This window comes from Camarhynchus parvulus, chromosome 3, assembly GCF_901933205.1.
Source record: "Camarhynchus parvulus chromosome 3, STF_HiC, whole genome shotgun sequence".
Lineage (NCBI taxonomy): Eukaryota > Metazoa > Chordata > Aves > Passeriformes > Thraupidae > Camarhynchus > Camarhynchus parvulus.
In genome coordinates, this window is record NC_044573.1 from 9,054,710 (window position 1) to 9,071,858 (window position 17,149).

Below are 17,149 nucleotides of genomic sequence, written 5' to 3' on the forward strand. Positions count from 1 at the left end.
ATCAATGTTGCCCCTTTCCAGTTTACAGGACCAGTCTTCCCAGTTCCCAGAGCCCAGCAAAACTGCTGACAGAGTTGCTGACATATTTCCAAGATTGGGTGGTGGAAAAAGAGGTCTTAGCAGCAGCAGCAGTTACTATGAAAACAAGCCAGGGAACTGTTTCCATCTCTTTTATCCCTGTGTCTAAACTTTGTATGCTGTCACCACTCAGGAAAGGTTTTTGTTTCCTCCTGTCCTCCTCTGCAGTTTACATACTGTTCAAATAGTGATGTTGCATGATTTGCCTCATGCCACAATCTGGGGTCCCTGCAGCTTCCAACCTTCCCTTCTGTCTTAGGTAACAAGATGTGACTGGGGGTGTGTATTCTACTGCCTTCTGTTAGGGGTGGGGTTCTGTTATCTTCTGTTCATTGTGCAATTTTCTTTGTCTCTCCCACAACCAATCCTCCCTCCAGGGGATACCTTCTGTTCCTGGCCAGTGAGTGTCACTGCATGGCTGATAAAATTCCATCATCCCATTGGGAGAAGCTCTGCCCAGAGGGAGGAGCCAAGCATTCCCACCTGGATATAATCTGAGGTTTGGAACACCACAGCAGCCTTTTCCACTGGATTCCTAGAGGAGCAGCCCTTTCCCACTGGATTCCCAGAGGAAGACCAGGCCCATCTACACCTCCACTGGACCTTCAGAGGAAAACTCCACCCTTCTCCAGGATCCCTGCTCCAACAGAACCACACCTGGAATACCAGGAGGGCTGCAGCCACCATTTAATGGGACTGCTGCCACCAGCCGGACCCACAGGCTGTCAGGTCCTATTCTGACTCTGTCAGTGTTGATTTTTCTTTCTACTATTGCACTTGTATTTTAATTTCCCTAGTAAACAATTGTTATTCCTATTCCCATATCTTTGCCTGAGAGCCCCTTAATTTCAAAATGATAATTCGGAGGAAAGAGATTTACATTTTCCATTTCAAGGTAGGCTCCTGCCTTCCTTAGCAGACTCCTGTCTTTTCAAGCCAAGATACCTTCCTAAAGCTTTCTGGAATGGTTCTCCTAGCACAAGAGATGTGTTCCACCACCACATGTTGAACATGTTTACTCTCTCGGCCTGTCAAGTATTAGACCTGCCCTTGACCCCAAATCTGTGAGACTTCTTAATGGTCCAACTCATCTACGGTGAACGCAAGGGAATGATGCTGTGAGGCAGCTTCTTCTCACCCAGTCATGGGTAAGAATCATGCACTGGTTTGGGTTGTAAGGAGTATTAAGGATCATCTCATCCCACTCCCCTGCCATGGTCAGGGACACCTTCCATCAGACCAGGTTGCTCAGAGCCCCATCCAGCCTGGCTCTGAACACTTTCGGAGATGGGGCAGCCACAGCTTCTCTGGGCAACACCTGAGCCAGGGCCTCACCACCCTGAGAATAAAGAATTTCTTCCTAAAACTACTTGCTATAACTACTAAACTTATCCTCTGCCAGTTTAAAGCCGTTCTCTCTTGTCCTATCACTCCATGCCCTTGTGAAAAGTCCCTCTTCAGCCTTCTTGGAGCCCCTTTAGCACTGGAAGGTGCTCTAAGGTCTCTCCTGAGCCTTCTTTTCTCCAGGCTGAACATCCCCAGCCCTTTCAGCCTGTCTCCAGAGCAGAGGTGCTCCAGCCCTCTGGAGCATGCTGGCCTCTCACCAGCAGATCTATTACATCTTTATATACATACTTCTTAGACATATCAAAAGGATGGTAATTTTGTGGGCTGGGGGACCATAAGAAGCCAGGAATTAATTTAACCAGAAAACCAGATCTATTAGTGCATTGTTTTTATAAGCACATCTTAGGCAGAAGAACATTTGAATTTATTGTTTTGGTTAAAAAAGACTGCTTATTAATGCCAATTTTGCTTTAAGGCTCTGAATTAAAAACAAATCACTCATTTTTTCCTCTTTCCGATCCTTGAAGTTTCAAGATGCAAGTGGCTTGTAAGAGGCCGTTCCAAACCCAAGAACTGTTTGAGGAATAACATATAACAAAGTTTTTTGCAGACAACTTTTTTTATACTACAAGCAGCTGCTACAGAAATTAACTCTAAGTCTCACTTCCACACAGAAGAATGCATTTTGAGCTGAAACTGAAATACTTGTTCTCTGTTAGCCTTTGGGGATGGTTGCATTTTATAATAGTATACAAAATGCAAATCTGTTCACAAAAAAATTTACAACAGTAAATTGAACGCAGAAATTAAAACACTAATTTATTTCCAATGAAGGTAATATGCTCCAAAATGGCAATCACAAAGATGGGTTTAGTATCACAAAGCAGGTCTACATTGATCTCCACACTTATGTAATCAACAGTATTGAAGAAGAAATTCAGAGAAAATTTGCAATATGTGCATTAACTTAGAGAGAAAAAGTATGTATTATATATATTTTATATGATACTGTATTACATTATATTGTACTATAGAGATTCTCTGTTGGTAGAGATGGATTGTTCTGGCTGCACATCATGGAAGCCAGGCTGAAAGCCGTCTTGGCTCAGTAAAATAACTTTGTGTAAGTTATAGAATAGTCAGATGTTAACATAAATTTGTACCTGAATGTTGGGATTCTGCCCATTGATATCTGCTTTGGACAGGTCAGGGAAGTTTGGGAGGTCCAGGAGAAAAGACCTGGGTCCATCTCTTTGCAAGGCCGTATGCCCGCTCTCCTGCCGGAACTGCTCCTTGGGAAATGGCCGGTGGGCAGCCTGGAGATTGGGGTATTCTCCTTGCTCCTCGGGGTTCAGGGTGAAACTGTCTTCAGGAGAATGGTCCTCTGCAGTCAGTGTGCTCTGGGGAAGAAAAGCAAGGCCCAATAATGACAATTGAGAGCATGCAGTCCTGCCAGTGCCCCCATCCCTCCAGAGGCTGCAACCTTACAGCACCCAGACCCACAGCTCACTACTGAAACACAGATCTGTAACCAGCTGACACAAGATAAAACTGAGTCACACTTGGGGACTTTTAGTTCTTCCAGGCTTCTGAACCATTCCAGCCTTGTGGTGAGCACCTACACACGGACACAAGCATCAGACTTAAACCTAGAAACATGAGGCTCTGAAGCAACCCCTGGGAAATCAAATCAAACCACATTAAACATGTCCCTAAAAATGCTGAAAGGCATCCATCTTAAATCATTTTAGTTTGCTTTGTTCCAAAGCTAAGCAAAAACACTGACTGCTAAGGCCATGTTGAAATTTATGGTATTAAAAGGTCCTACCGCTGAGCTGGCAACCTCCCCTTCTCTCCCCTCAGTCTGCAACAACTTCCATCTCGTCTCTGTGTTCCTCACCCAATTTCTCTGGTCTTGAACATCTGAACCTTCCTTCCTCTGGGATCTCATTTTCATGTTTGCCTAATGGTGGGATTGAATTTCACCAAGCTGTGGGTCAGCGGTTAATGCTTTTGTTATTGTTGAGCGTACTTCTGGGTTTTGTAGTACATTGCAGCAGGCTGCCTCTGAACCAGTAGCACGGCTGCCACTGCCTTTGACCTCACCAAGGAGACACATTTAGTATCAAAACACTGGCTCCCTGGGTTAGGACTGGCCTGGGGGACTTGGGGAAAAAACAGCAGAGAAGTCCAATCTTCTTATGGCTACCAAAAAAAAAAAAAAAAAATTTAAAAAAGCATGGGGTAGATTCCGCACAGGTTTTGGGTTTGACTCAGCTGAAAAAATTTTAGCTTGAGGTCTTAGTATGACTGCCTGGGGAGTTTTTATTTTCAGTTCATAAAGAGACAGCAAGCATGGAGAGGGTAAATGTTAAAGACCTATCTTTTAAAACAAGCACAATTAAAGTGGAATGGCCACATGTGGTTCTGGCTCTACTGAAGCATATTTTTTGCCAGCGTTTCTGGTTAAACGCAATCTCCATCCAGCTCCCCTGGTTCAAATTAAGCCCCAGCATACCTTTAGCTAAGCTCTCAGATAGATAACATCTCCAATGCTTTTTCTTTTATTTTGTGTTTATTTGCTTAGAAGGTTCCAAATTGACCTTTAAAGGGATGTTACAATACAACCTGTGCACATTACAGAAAAATACTCACTGAGTTAAACTAAGCTTGAAGAATTAATCTCGGACTAAATGAAGTTGTCTCAAGTAAAAATGAAGGTAGTTCTCCTCTACCCTCCTCACTGCATCCCATTTGTAAAGAGCAAAAGCAATTTAGCAGAATTAATACTGTTGTTGTATTGTTATTCCCAGAACAGTTGCACTCTGGAAGTGTCAAAAGGGTAATTTTATACATTTATCTACAGCACAGATGAAGATAAATTCTAATCTGTGAGATGTAGATAAATTCTAATTCACCAAATTCAGAATTAGTGTATGCGTGCAGTGCTCAAAATGTGTGTGCTCCTGACAGTCTGCTTTGCTTGAAGGCTAAAACAGGCTCTTCTCTTTGCTGGAGACCAGGAAGGACTTTCAGATGCCTTTGGTGGCCCACCCATTATTCAATACAAAGCAGAAAGCAGATCACACAGCAGGAAGCTCTGGGAAATTAAACTGACGGCCACTTAGCTAACTTTAGGTTCCTCACTCATATGCTACTGCTTCAACTTAACACTTTTCAGATAGAATTTAACATGCTTGGTGCATGAGGATTAAACGGCTTTTCAGTTATGTCTGACTAACAACAGGGCGTAATAGTGCTGTGATTAAATTGCTTCAGTTAGGAGGAACAGGAAAAATGTGGTACTTAACTATTTTTAGTGGGGTATCATGCCCATAATCTTACCTTTATTAAAAATAAAGTAAGATTTTATTAAAAACTAATAAAATTCTCACATACTATTCCATACTTTCCCTATCTGTCTGCTCCTTCAGGAGCATCCTGCTTCTCCACATTAACATACCACGCAGCTAGAGCTGGCCAAGGCCTTTGGAGACCCTGATTTAAGTCTCTGACCAGACTTGGTGTGTGATCCTGACAGGTCACGCTCTGCTGGTGCCTCGGTGGGGATAACAGCACTTCCCCTCCTCACTGTGATGTTTGTGGGGAGCTCAGCAACTACAATAATAAGGGCTATATAAAAAGTTTTTAATAGTGTCAAACAGATGGAATATCACATGGAGTTAGTTAGGAAATTGTCATGGTGAAGTAATGACATCAGGCTGATCGGGCCCACTACCAAGCTGCTTGGGGCAGGGGCTGTCCTCAATTACAGACCCAGTGAGACGGGGCTGCTCCACATTGGGAAGGAAAATGGGGAAGACAAGATAACTGCTCCATCCCAGAGGCTGCTGCAGGCAAGGGAGGAGGATGGACCCCTCTGCGTGCCCAGGGTGGACACAACCCAGAGACCCCAGTGACACATCAGGGGCACATTTCTGATGCCAGCAACTGCTGAGGCCCAGGGTGGGACAGGGAGCTTGACTCCAAGAGCAGGGCTGGCTAATGCCTGGCAGGAATGACCCAGGTTAAACAGTGCTCTGCCCAGAGGCAGGGCCGTCCCTCACAGTCCCTTCTGCACTGGGAAAGGACCTTAGGAGCTCTTGGGCCTCTGTGTTGTACTGCAAGTGGAAATGCTCAGTATGTGTGATCGGTCCAGTTAGCTCGTGGTACGACAGTGAACAGACATTTGTTTCCAGTTAATAAAATGAAGGTAATGTCCATTTTTTTAGGAAGATACTTCTTGGTGTCATGTCTAAGCTGACCTGCAGTATTATTAGAAATGCGCATTTCTGGTAAAAAGATCAAACAGGCTGCCAAAAATAAAAGTGAGCTTGAACTGCATGTGAAGAGAAGACTGTGCTCACCCTGTGCTACTGCATTAGCTCTTCCAAGACCCATCTAGCAGGAAAAAGTTTGTCCTTATTGCAATGCCAGCATCCTTTCTGAAGACAGTAGGGTTTGTGTTCCAAAGCTAATAGATGAAATTTGATTTTTTTTTTGATGGGGATATTCTTCTTTCCTTACATTTACGTTATTTCCCATGTTTATATTTCACACTGTTTATTTTTAGGTGTACACAATTTTATTACTGATGCTTTTGGGAAAGCAGTGTTGTTTGTCTTCCTTTAAAAGCTGTGTCACTTCATTCAGAACTACTGACTCAGTTTCTTTGAAGTTATGACATTTCTAATTCAGGCACATTGGTTTCTTACTCAAATGATGCATCTGCTCTAAATGTTTTAAGATAAAACACTTTTACCCTCTTCATTTAAAAGGATTATTCACAATGTTTAGACTTTCCATTAAGATGATTTTAAGAGGTTACTCATACTGGCTGTAAGCTACAGTTCTGCAAGCCCCATGGGATCAGATAATTATAGAAATTCCTAATACAAAAACAGCTTAGGATTTTTGAGTGTTCCAAGTGTGGACAGTATATAAAGGCAGGAAGATATAGCCCATTGTTATGGGTTGTATGACAAAGCCATGAAATAATGAAATAAACCCTTGAGAGAGAATCTGACACATTGTTTGCATTAAAGAATGAAACACCTTGCAACACCCATCTCTGAAAAAGGGAGGGCCATAGGCCAGTACATATCAATGTGCCTGTGTCCATCTATAAACCACAAAAGAAGAGCAATTCACAGGATTTTGTGAGGATAATTTTCAGTGATCCAGGTGGGACTTTCACTATGGCAGGGTTTAAGGCCTCAAGGGACAACCCTGCATGCAGGAAAAATGTTCTGCCTGATATTGCAGGCTAACTCTCCAATTATCAGAGTGGTATTTTAACCCCCTCCTTGGCCTTCCCATCATGTTTTTCCCTCTGTCACAACAGACATGAGGTGCAGGGAAATGTACTGCTTCTCTTCCCCACAGAGAAGCTAAACAGAAATGGGAACTCGTAAAAATACCAAACTAGGGGAAAGGAGAATTTCTCTGCAATTTTGGCAAGTAAGGAGTCCATCTCCCTCCCCTCTTCCTTATTTTAATACCATTTCCAGTTCTGGAAAAACAACCAAGAGAGCGAGTAAGTGAGGAATGACTGTAAATATAGAAAATATTCTGAAGCAGTTGCTCTTTCTCTGCCCTTCATATTTATTCCTTTCCTTCTTTCACTCCCTACTTGCCAAAGCAAGAGCACATTTGCAAGCACTGCTAATTATGGAGTTGAGAGGATTTTAGAAAACTGATACAACTTATATTCTAACAGCTCCCAGGCAGCAAGGGAATCTATTACTAAATCCCTGCTGCAGCTACATTGCTTTCTTATTTCTTGTATACTCCTTTGAAATATTTTGTAAAATGATCTTGACAAGAGGTCTTGAATTGAAAAGCGAGGGTCTGTCACTGCACTTTTATGATGCACCTGTACAGCATCTTCAACCACCAGCAACAAAAAACTTTTATTTATTAGGAAACTTCACAGATGCTGTATTGCTATCAGAGACAAAATGAGGCCTGAGGCCTTCACAGAAAACCATTCTAGCCATTAGGAGTGGTTTCATTTCCCACCTGCCCAAACAGATTGTTTTCATTTTGAAGGCTGTTGTGGGTTTTCAGGTTAGTGCTAAATGATCACTTTAAAATTAACCAGTCTTGGGAGGCTGAGTAACACACCAGGATACCACATGAGACTCTTAGAGGCACAGATCCAAGATGTGTAACGAACTTGGGTGATCTAATTCCTGGAGTTTATTTATGTTTTTCATCTAGCATGAGTATAAACAGCACCTATCAGGCATGTTAAAGGAGCAGGCAGTGAGGGTAACAGCTGAGAAACATTATCAGAGACACACAGAGAAAGATTTCTTTTATGATTAATGCCACATCCAGTCCAGGCAGTCAGACAGGAAGTCAGAGGGGTGTTACATCAACCACTCTGCTACTAAGACATTTTAATTTTTCCTTAAAATGAGCTTGCCCCACACTCACATGTAGCAGTAAAGGGAAAAACCTTACTTATCTTTAGAAAACTGCACAAACTAATTGTTCCAATAATAGAGTGCATTTTAGATAATCACTGCTAATAAATAATTTAAACCAGATGGCATTGGCTAGTATGTACACAACTGTTTTCACTAAGCAGGTCCAAAATAGAGCATCTGCTTTAAACATCATGCAAATAAAAGATGAATCGCTGATAACAGTTGATAATATAAGGATAATAATAAAAATAATAAAGTTCTGTTAATCACAGTCTGTGTTTTAACAGTTCTCTATTATTCTTCAATTCTCCAGGAAAATTGGTAAAATGACAGTGTAAGCAGTTCTAACTTGCACTACACCTGCCTGTGTGACCACGGACAGACTAAATCCAGCCAGCACACAGTGTACTGCTCTGGGACACACGAGCTGCAGGGGCTGTATGGCCCTGGGTGAGATTTTGTCTCTGTGGAGAACAGGATGGAGTCACAAATACCGCTGCAAGTCAGAAGCTCAGGGCAGACATCAATCCACAGTCACTGTGGAAGGAATGGTCTCTGTACATGCTGGTGCCAGTGGCAAAGTGAAGTGCTTGGGGTGCCCCAGCACACACCCAGTCCACCCCAGCACACACCCAGTCCACCCCAGCTGGTTGTCTGCCTTATGCTGAAACAGCTCTCAGGAGCATCTCAAAGCATCTGGGCACATTCATCACACAATCACAGCTTTCGAATTTTAGGCTTTGTACACTATAAACTTGTCTGTGCAGCCCTCATGGCTACACAGAAAATCCTGATCACTGAATGTGTAGCCAGGACGTGTGCTATGACTGCAGAGATCCCCAGGCTGCAGGGCTGAGGGCCCCTTCACATCTAGGAGGTACCAGACAGCTCCTCTGAGGCACGTGGCTAACACTGCATCAGGACCCTCTGCAGTGGAGGAAAAGTCTGTGGTTGCCTTGTTGAACCTTGTGAACTGAAACCTCCTGAGTGCCAGAGCAGCTCTAACACCACTCCTCCCCTACTGAGCCAGTTATTCACTTGCAGTCATCAAGCTTTGGTCCATCCTTCGTTCAGATTCTGCTTGGGAGTTTTTCTGTCCCCTCCACACCACTGGCAGACAGTGGGTCCACATGTGAATGGCTCTGGCAGACAAGGTTTTTAACTCTGGGATTAAGGAGAAACCAACCATATTATACTCAGATCTTTTTGCTACATGTTGTGGACACACATCTCACATCACAGCTATTTTCTGTGCTCTGTTGTTTGCTTGTATTTCATGTTTTCATTCAGCTGGAAAATACAAACAGCATGGTTCAGCTTGGAGGTGAAGAACTGCCAGTTTGTATAAACACTTTGATAATAGAAACTTGGTGGTGATTACAGCTCAATGTCTGCTGGAAAAAAAAAACCAACAGAGGCCCTTCAGCAAATTTTCTAACACAGTACAACACTGGTGCTTTGTTCTTCAGCATATCTGCTCAGCCATGCAGGGGCCAGCCAAGCACACAGAATTGAATTGTGTAGGGCTTTGACAGATGCTCAGTTGCCAAATTCTGCTTCTAGTTAACAGGTATTTTCAGTTGCCTAAGCTGATGATAAACATTTAGTTATTCTTCAGGACTCTAAAGATCTTCCCTGTAATCACTGCCTGGCTGAGCTCTCCACACAGGACTAAATCAGGGTTTAGTGGCTGAACAGGCAAAGGTACAGCTGAAGAGTAGCCCAGGTATTCTACACCGATGACCTGCGGTGCCAAAATGCAAATTCTTTGAAAATTCTAATTCCTTTTAGGCCTTATTAAAGACTTGCATCAAATCAGTAGTAAAATAAAGCTTTAAAATAGAATTTACTTATACCTTTGCTAAATTCAATTAAACTAGTTTAATCTCACCCATCATCCGAAATCTGCATCATAATTTACACACCAGGTTCCAACAGAATGGGAAAAGCTGCCTTAAACTGCAATCAGAACTGCAAAGGAAATTCAGAATATTAATACTTTTTGTACACAACCCATTTTTCAGGCTTTGCAGGTCAGCACACAAAACATCAGTGTAAATGAAAGAGAACAAACATACATCTTAAGTTATTTTCCTGGGTTTTAAACTATGTCCTTTTGCAAGTTTATTCTACTAAATCCCTATGGCTAGGATTTCACTAGGTGAACCAGCTTTAATAAGTGAAGTTTTTATCTCTCCCTAGCTAAAAGAGTAACCTTACTTGAAGCCTTTTCAATTTCCAAAGTTGCCTTCAGCTGTTGGTTTCCAAGAAACAGCTATTCCCAGCCTCCATGTCTCCCTCTCATATACCACTGAATATCTACCCTGTGCTTTCAAAAGTGTCTATGACTCTGGCTGTGTTAACTGGCAGATGTTTTTAGAGACTAGAAAGTGTTTAGTCCCTGTGGACTAAAAGTTACATGATGACTTCATCACATAAGCAAAAGCTAATAACAGGAAAGCAAGAAAGCAGACAAGCGTTATATTCCAAAAACATGATGTTTCCTGTGCTTCTGGCAAAGCTACTTCTGCGCCTGAAAAAAGGCAAATCACTTTAGTCTTGGTGCTCAAAAACACACACACACACACACACACACACACACACACACCATCAAATGGCTGCTAGATAATTTATGTGCCTCTCCCTTAGCTGCCTTCCCCACTAATGCTCACTTTCCTTCGGATGGAAGTGAGAGGGTGGAGGCAGAGGGAAGGCAGTGTTTGCTCACCTTCAATATCTGCGCACCACAACACTCTCTGGAAGGGGTTACTGCACCCAGGAGCTTACAGCAAAACAGCAGCAGAAATCTGAGCAGCTGCCTCTGGACCACGCACCTCAGCTCCTGCAGGGAAATACTCTTTCAAGTGCACAGCTTTACCCTCTCTGGTTAGAAAACTCTGGACACTGAAACAGGAGCAACTGCAAGTAATTAGCATACATGGCATTTGCACACAGAGGCAACACTTGCTGTGTTCTCATATCAAGCCATCAGCAGTGGACATCTGTGGAAACCCAGGGCACTGGGAATATTTCTCTGTCTGCTCTGGGGTGCCCTGACTCCCAGGGGAGTGCTGAGTTTGACCCTCATTTATGGGGAAAGTTTCCTAAACTCCAGAATAGACTGGAATCCACTAAGGTGTGAAGCAGATTATAGAGAGTAGTGCAGGTGTATCACTTGGGTGGGAAATTCAGGTTTTGGGATTTTTAGTATGTCGTGTTTGGAAGCAAGATGGAGGGCACAGGGTGTCATCCTGGGTTTCTTCTTCATGCTTCTTCTTGCTCCTTCTCCATGGGTTTGGGTGGCATTTTGTAATTGGGTGGAAAAGTCCCCATTGCAGCTCTTTGGGAGCAGTTATTGGGTTAAAAGGGAAAATAATCTAGGTGTCAGTTCTTAATTGGATAGTTTAGCTTTAAAAGACCTCGTAACAAGAGACTGTTGGCCATTTTTGTGGTGCTTTTCCAGTGCACTGAGCCTGGTGTGGACAGCGTGCAAAACTCTATATAAGATAACAATAAACAAGAACCTGAAGACCAAAAAAATCCAGTGCATCTCTCTTTCCTGACACAAGACCACTCCAGGAGGGTCTCCCCTGACAGGGGAACCCCCTGGGAGGGCCCAGCCAGAGTCCCAGAATTCGAGGAATCGGCAGCAGGTACCCTGACAGACATCCTGCTCTCTCTCTCCACCTCCCTGGGCTGCCTGAGTGACAGATCAAGAAACCAGAGGATGTGGATTCACAGGAGAAAGGCCTCCCTCCAGTGACATGATGGGGAAGAAGAGCAAGTGAGTGGATAGGTGGCACACCATGGCAAGACACTGTGAACCCCTGCTCTGTCTAAGAGGGGAGAAAGGATGAGCCCTGGAGAGAAGGGCGGGCTTTTTGCATCATGAATTCAGTGCATGTATATATAAATTTTCCTAGAACAGTTAGGGAGGGGGCTATTTCCTAGAGCTGATTAAAGAAGCATGACTTGATTTTCAATTTCTAACGACTCGGGGGGCATTCCAGTCGACTGCAGACAGGAAATGAATTCCATACATCCACTGAGCAAGGCAGATGCTTTTGAATCTGACACTTACGTGAAATGAAAATATCTTCATTTCTGTCTCCCTTCCACCCCATGATCACTGGTTAGTTCTGAGCTATTTTTAGGGTAAATGGTTTTATTTTTTAAAGTTGTTATAGTCTTAGCATGTGCCTGAAGCCACCCAGACGCCACTGACAATAAAGTGTATGGGAGCAGGCAAAAGGCATCTTTAGATCAGTCCCAGCAGCCCAACACAGCAGCAAGGTAAGAGAGGAAAGACAAGAAGCTCAGTTTTGTGTATCCTCACCTCCTCTGGCAAGGAACAGAGGTGGGACCCTCGTGGAGAAGCCATATCCAGGGAGGGAGAACAGCTCTATGCAAAGAGAGATCCCAAAGCAAAACCAGCAGAGACACTGAAGGCTGTGGCTCAGAACTCACTTCCAGCTACTCAACTCTGCTAAAGAAATAAATATATATATTTTCTCCTCATACAGCTCTCACAAGCAAACTGCAATAATTGTTATGGTAGTATTATGGGGTTTACAACCCAATATAACAATGTAATTGCTGCTCCTTTTATCAATGGCAGCAGTGCATTTCAGAGAATTGGCACACGCATCTCTTTTCCCCCACTCAGTCCATATGTGTGCAAACACATGATTTCAGCTGCATACTCCCCTTGTATTTTATTGTAGGAATAGCACAAAGGAAGAAAAAAAATTCAGAGAGGTGGTATTAATGTGGCCCTTACTCTGATGTTATGCAAATAATGAGTTTGTTTTATCTTGATGTTCAGACAGCCAAAGCTGTATTCCGAAGAACATGAAAAAATGATCCTCGTAGGAGACAGAAGAAGAAAAAGGGATGGGTAGGTGAGAAAGGCAGCTTTGATTTACATTATTCAAAGGGCCATGAATGCCAGATCAAAGAAGAGCAGGGATCAAATTCACATCCACTGGAGGATTTCAGCAGCTTTTTCAGAGCTATTGATCTCTCAAGGGCAAACCCTTTTAAACACTAGGTGATGCCTCTAACTAGCCAGAACTCACCCTATACTGGCTGAGCCTCATGTAGTTTGCTTTCAGCAGCTGAGGAAAACAGCAACAGCCAAGACAACACTGGATCTGGGTTGGATGTAGGACACACAGAACTGAGCCCAGAAATGGAAGCTGAGCATTTTCTGCACCTGATGTTGCCTCGCTACATCTGCTGAGGAAAATGGCCACCATGGTAGATGTTCACTAAAAACCAGATTCCCCACTGACAGGCCCTGTGCTTGGTCTGAGGACAGACTGCTGTCACCCTGATGAGAGTTCTGGGCAGGGTTTGTTTGCTCAGTGCTGATTTACTAAAAATATAAATTCACCTCATATTTTGTGCAGGATGAAGTGGAATAAGACATCTAAGGAGCTACTGCAGCTCAGCTGGCAAGCAGTGACTTGTTCATGAGTTTGGACTCACAGGTCTAATCTGAACCCCTAGAAAGCACAAGATCCAACACTAAATCAAGTGATCAAGTGCTGAACTGTCAAATGCATCACGGATTGGCATCTTCCCTTCACCCCTTCCCTTCCTTGGGACAGGTGTCTTTGGTGTCTGGTAGACAAACTTCTTGGTGTTTTGCCTTGTCAGTGGACTTCAGGATCATGCCTTAAGCAAGAGCCACTGGGATTTGGTGCAGCAAAGCAATTTAACCTGATCCAGCCCCAGATCATTTCCAAAGAGCTGCCTTTGGATCCCCTGGCAGCAGGCTCATTGCTGCTGCCATCATCACACCCCTGGAACACTCCCTTCATGCTGCCTTCCACATTTGCGATGCTGCACACACGGCTGCAACAGCACATTATGGATTATGTGTCTCTTTCCAAGCTCTGCTCACATTTTGAAGCCTATCTGCTCCCACCAGCACTCAGCACATCTTGGTATCTTGAATATTTTCAGGAAGTGGATGACCCTTTTCCTCCTGCCTGTTTGGATTGAGAGCTGGTGCTGATACCATTTCAACACACATCAAAATTCTCCAGGACTCTACCAGGCCAAACAGCTCATTTAAAAACTCTGCCACTATTCTTTAGATACACCTGAAGTCACAGGCAGTGTGGCTGCCCTGGGTCCCCTTTGAGATATAAATTCACAAATGTTAGACACACACACATATCAAGTCCCCCATTCTTTCCCAATAAAAGCCTGGACTTTAAAGCACAAGGTGAGGAATTGATACTCTATTGGCCAGCTGCAGTGAGCCTTTCAGAAATAATGTGACTATCAACCCCCAAAATGGAAAATGATACTCCAGAAGCTCTGCCCTGCCTGACAAACATCTGTTTTCCTCTTGTAGAAAGGAATAACATGATAGAAAAAGTCAAATGCTGAATGCCTAAACAAACTGAATTAAGAAGAGATGGTAGGAGTAATGATGGACGAATTGTAAACCACCTGCAAGTGTTAAAGTCGCTGTACTCTTCTGCAGAACATTAAGCCTATAGAGCAAACCTCCAATAGACAGGGACTGTGCTCTATAAAAATCATGATGAATGCAGACTTGTTTTTATATTATGGAGGTCCTAATCCTCCTCCTCCTCTGCCTTTGCTCTATTGTTACAACATCAAAGACCAACTGCTGGCCAAGATACAGTCAATATGAAAAGGGCGACCAGCAAATTTACTGCTTGACTTCATTCCCTTTAAATGGAATAGGCACCATGGCCCTTTTTCAAAGTCCAATCACAGACATACATCTTTTTTATTGGACATCATGTACAATAAAGTGAAGCTGTAACTTGGAAAAAAAATAGAACACCTTTAAAAAATCCCATGAGGTGAACATTCCTTTATAAAAATATCACTGTGGTTACATGTTTTGAAAAACTCCGGGCACTCCACAGGGCAAAAGGCATGGACTGGCTAGGTTATAGTTTAGCTAAGATGCATACCCAGGCCTGATATTGAGTTGGTTTCAAAAAAATAACTCAACCAACTAATAAAAAGTGATATATTTAAGATAGGATGCCAGCATCATTCAAATAAACTGTAATGGCAGCATTCATGCCACGAGAATCATTAACTGCTTTGTTACAGGCTGCTCTGTGCAGTGAGCCTTTACAGACTTCTTCTGACCAGAGAATCTTAAAATCAGGAGCACAAAATGCTGATATACAGACTGCATCTTAAACAACTCAAGTCTGATTACTGAGGTAACTTCCAGAGGCACTTTCAGATGAGAGCTGAATCAGCAGACATTAAAGACAGAGGCATTTTTATTGCTCTCATGTTGCTAAATAGAAGAGAAATAATTTCTGGCTATGAAATGAAATAGTGCATAAACAATTTACATGATGTAGGAGGCAAGTAGAGTGGGGTGTTACAGAATCTATGCTGGACAGCTATGGTTCTCATTTTCTGTTGGAAACTATTAATCATGTTTGTTTCTTTGGGTAGCTTGTGCAAACAGACATTAGTAGATACCTGGTTACTAATGTTATATCGAGACCAATCTCATTCTAAAATCCTGCACTGATGCATATGGCAGGTAAAACGAAGCAAATTTATGTTTTATCTTTATAAACTTCAGCAGCTGCTTCCAGCAGAATAATGGTGGTTTCTTCTGGCAAAACCTACTGCTGCTGCTGGGTTACTTCTAAGGCAATAAAGATACCAAAGCTGTGTAAATAATTTTTGAAGAACTAGCTTAAAAAATTAGCTGTCTTATCACTAGGTCCTCTTGCCTGTTATTTCTGTTACAATTTCTCTGCTGTCACAGCCTGCAGCACGCCTCTTTCAGTGCAAGGACTTCACCTGCTTGTCGCAGACATCTTTTATGAAAAATCTTTTCCTTAGGATTTTTCCTCTTGAGAAGCTGAGAGGCTTCAGGAACAAAATGTAAACATTGATTATCTGCTGCTGTGGAATGCAACAGGTGGATCTGTGATTGGCCCATGTTGGATGTTTGTAATTAATGGCAAATCACAGCCCAGCTGGCTTGGACAGAGAGTCCTAGCCACAAACCTTTGTTATCATTCTTTGCTATTCTATTCTTAGCTAGCCTTCTGAGGAAATCCTTCCTTCTATTCTTTTAGTGTAGTTTAAATGTAATATGGATAATCAAATAATAAATCAGCCTTCTGAAACATGGAGTCAGACCCTTGTCTCTTCCCTCATCCAAAAACCCCTGTGAACACCGTCACACCTGCTCAGCATTCCTGGGCATTCCTCTCTTTGACGAAGTGTTTTGACTGAGTGCCCAACCCAGTACCTGAGCATCCAACTCAATGAGAATGCAAAGGCAAGATGCCTGAAAGGAGCATTCAGGAAGTTAAACCTGTCCCATGGATGACTTGGACCCAGTGACAGCTCCTTAGAAGAGGAGGAATCCACTTTTCTTAGAGTGGTTCCAGTGGCAGAAACAGATGGGGCACTATTGGCTTTTATAGGTACTTACAGAGAGCTCACTGGTTTTGTCATGAGAACTGATCTCAACAGCCATGCTGGCAAAGAGGAAATGTTAATCTTCGCAAGGAAGAAGAACTACTGTGGAACAAACAAACACCTGGATTTTTCAGTGCAGAGAAGCATAACAGATGGAAATTAATTCATGTAACATGAAGAAAGCCACACTCCAGGGCCCAGCTCATCCTTATGGATGGAGGTCCTGATGACATTTGCTATGTGCTTATCAGCTCTGTGGGAAAACTGAGCTGTGAAAGATTCATATTCAAGAGGATCTTGGCTCTGCAGCTGACACAAATCATTGGCTTCCCTCGCTTTGTGGAAGTCAGTGGAAGGAGGTCAATTTAAACACACTGAGAAGGCAGATCTGGCACAGAAGCATAAAAGCCAAGGGATGTTTGCACTCCTCCTGCCTTTCAATGTGCACTGACTCCACCAAGAGTGTGAGAGAAAGTTTTCATCCCTGATTTTCCCCTCTCATCTTCAGGAGCACCTCCCTGCATTAAAGGCTTAGAGATGAACAACTCCAGGCCTGCTTTCTTCCAGCCAGACTGCTAGAAGAGAGGAATAAAAAAGATATGACCCATGGCTATGAGTTCTCTAAGCACTTGAAAAACAAGGACAAAAGGATAAAGGAACTGCTTACCAGTAACGCCCACACCAGCTCCTCTAACCAAGCATTCTGGTGCCACAGAAGTGACCACTGTGGCAAGCCATCCCTCATTACAATAATAAGTTACATTTCACTTTGTTTTCTTTCTTTTTCTGGTATTTCAAATCAAAAGTTCATGGAAATACCAACACTGGAAATATTC

General features: G+C 43.0%; 1 protein-coding gene across 1 annotated transcript in view; it reads right to left on the reverse strand.

The window, feature by feature from the left end:
* The window catches only part of ISM1 (isthmin 1), a 42,871-nt gene that overhangs the window by 17,686 nt on the left and 8,036 nt on the right, over positions 1-17,149 (reverse strand). The window contains exon 2 of the mRNA XM_030945755.1: positions 2,589-2,825. Within this exon, the coding sequence (XP_030801615.1) occupies positions 2,589-2,825 (237 nt within the window). The remainder of the gene's footprint in view (positions 1-2,588; positions 2,826-17,149) is intronic.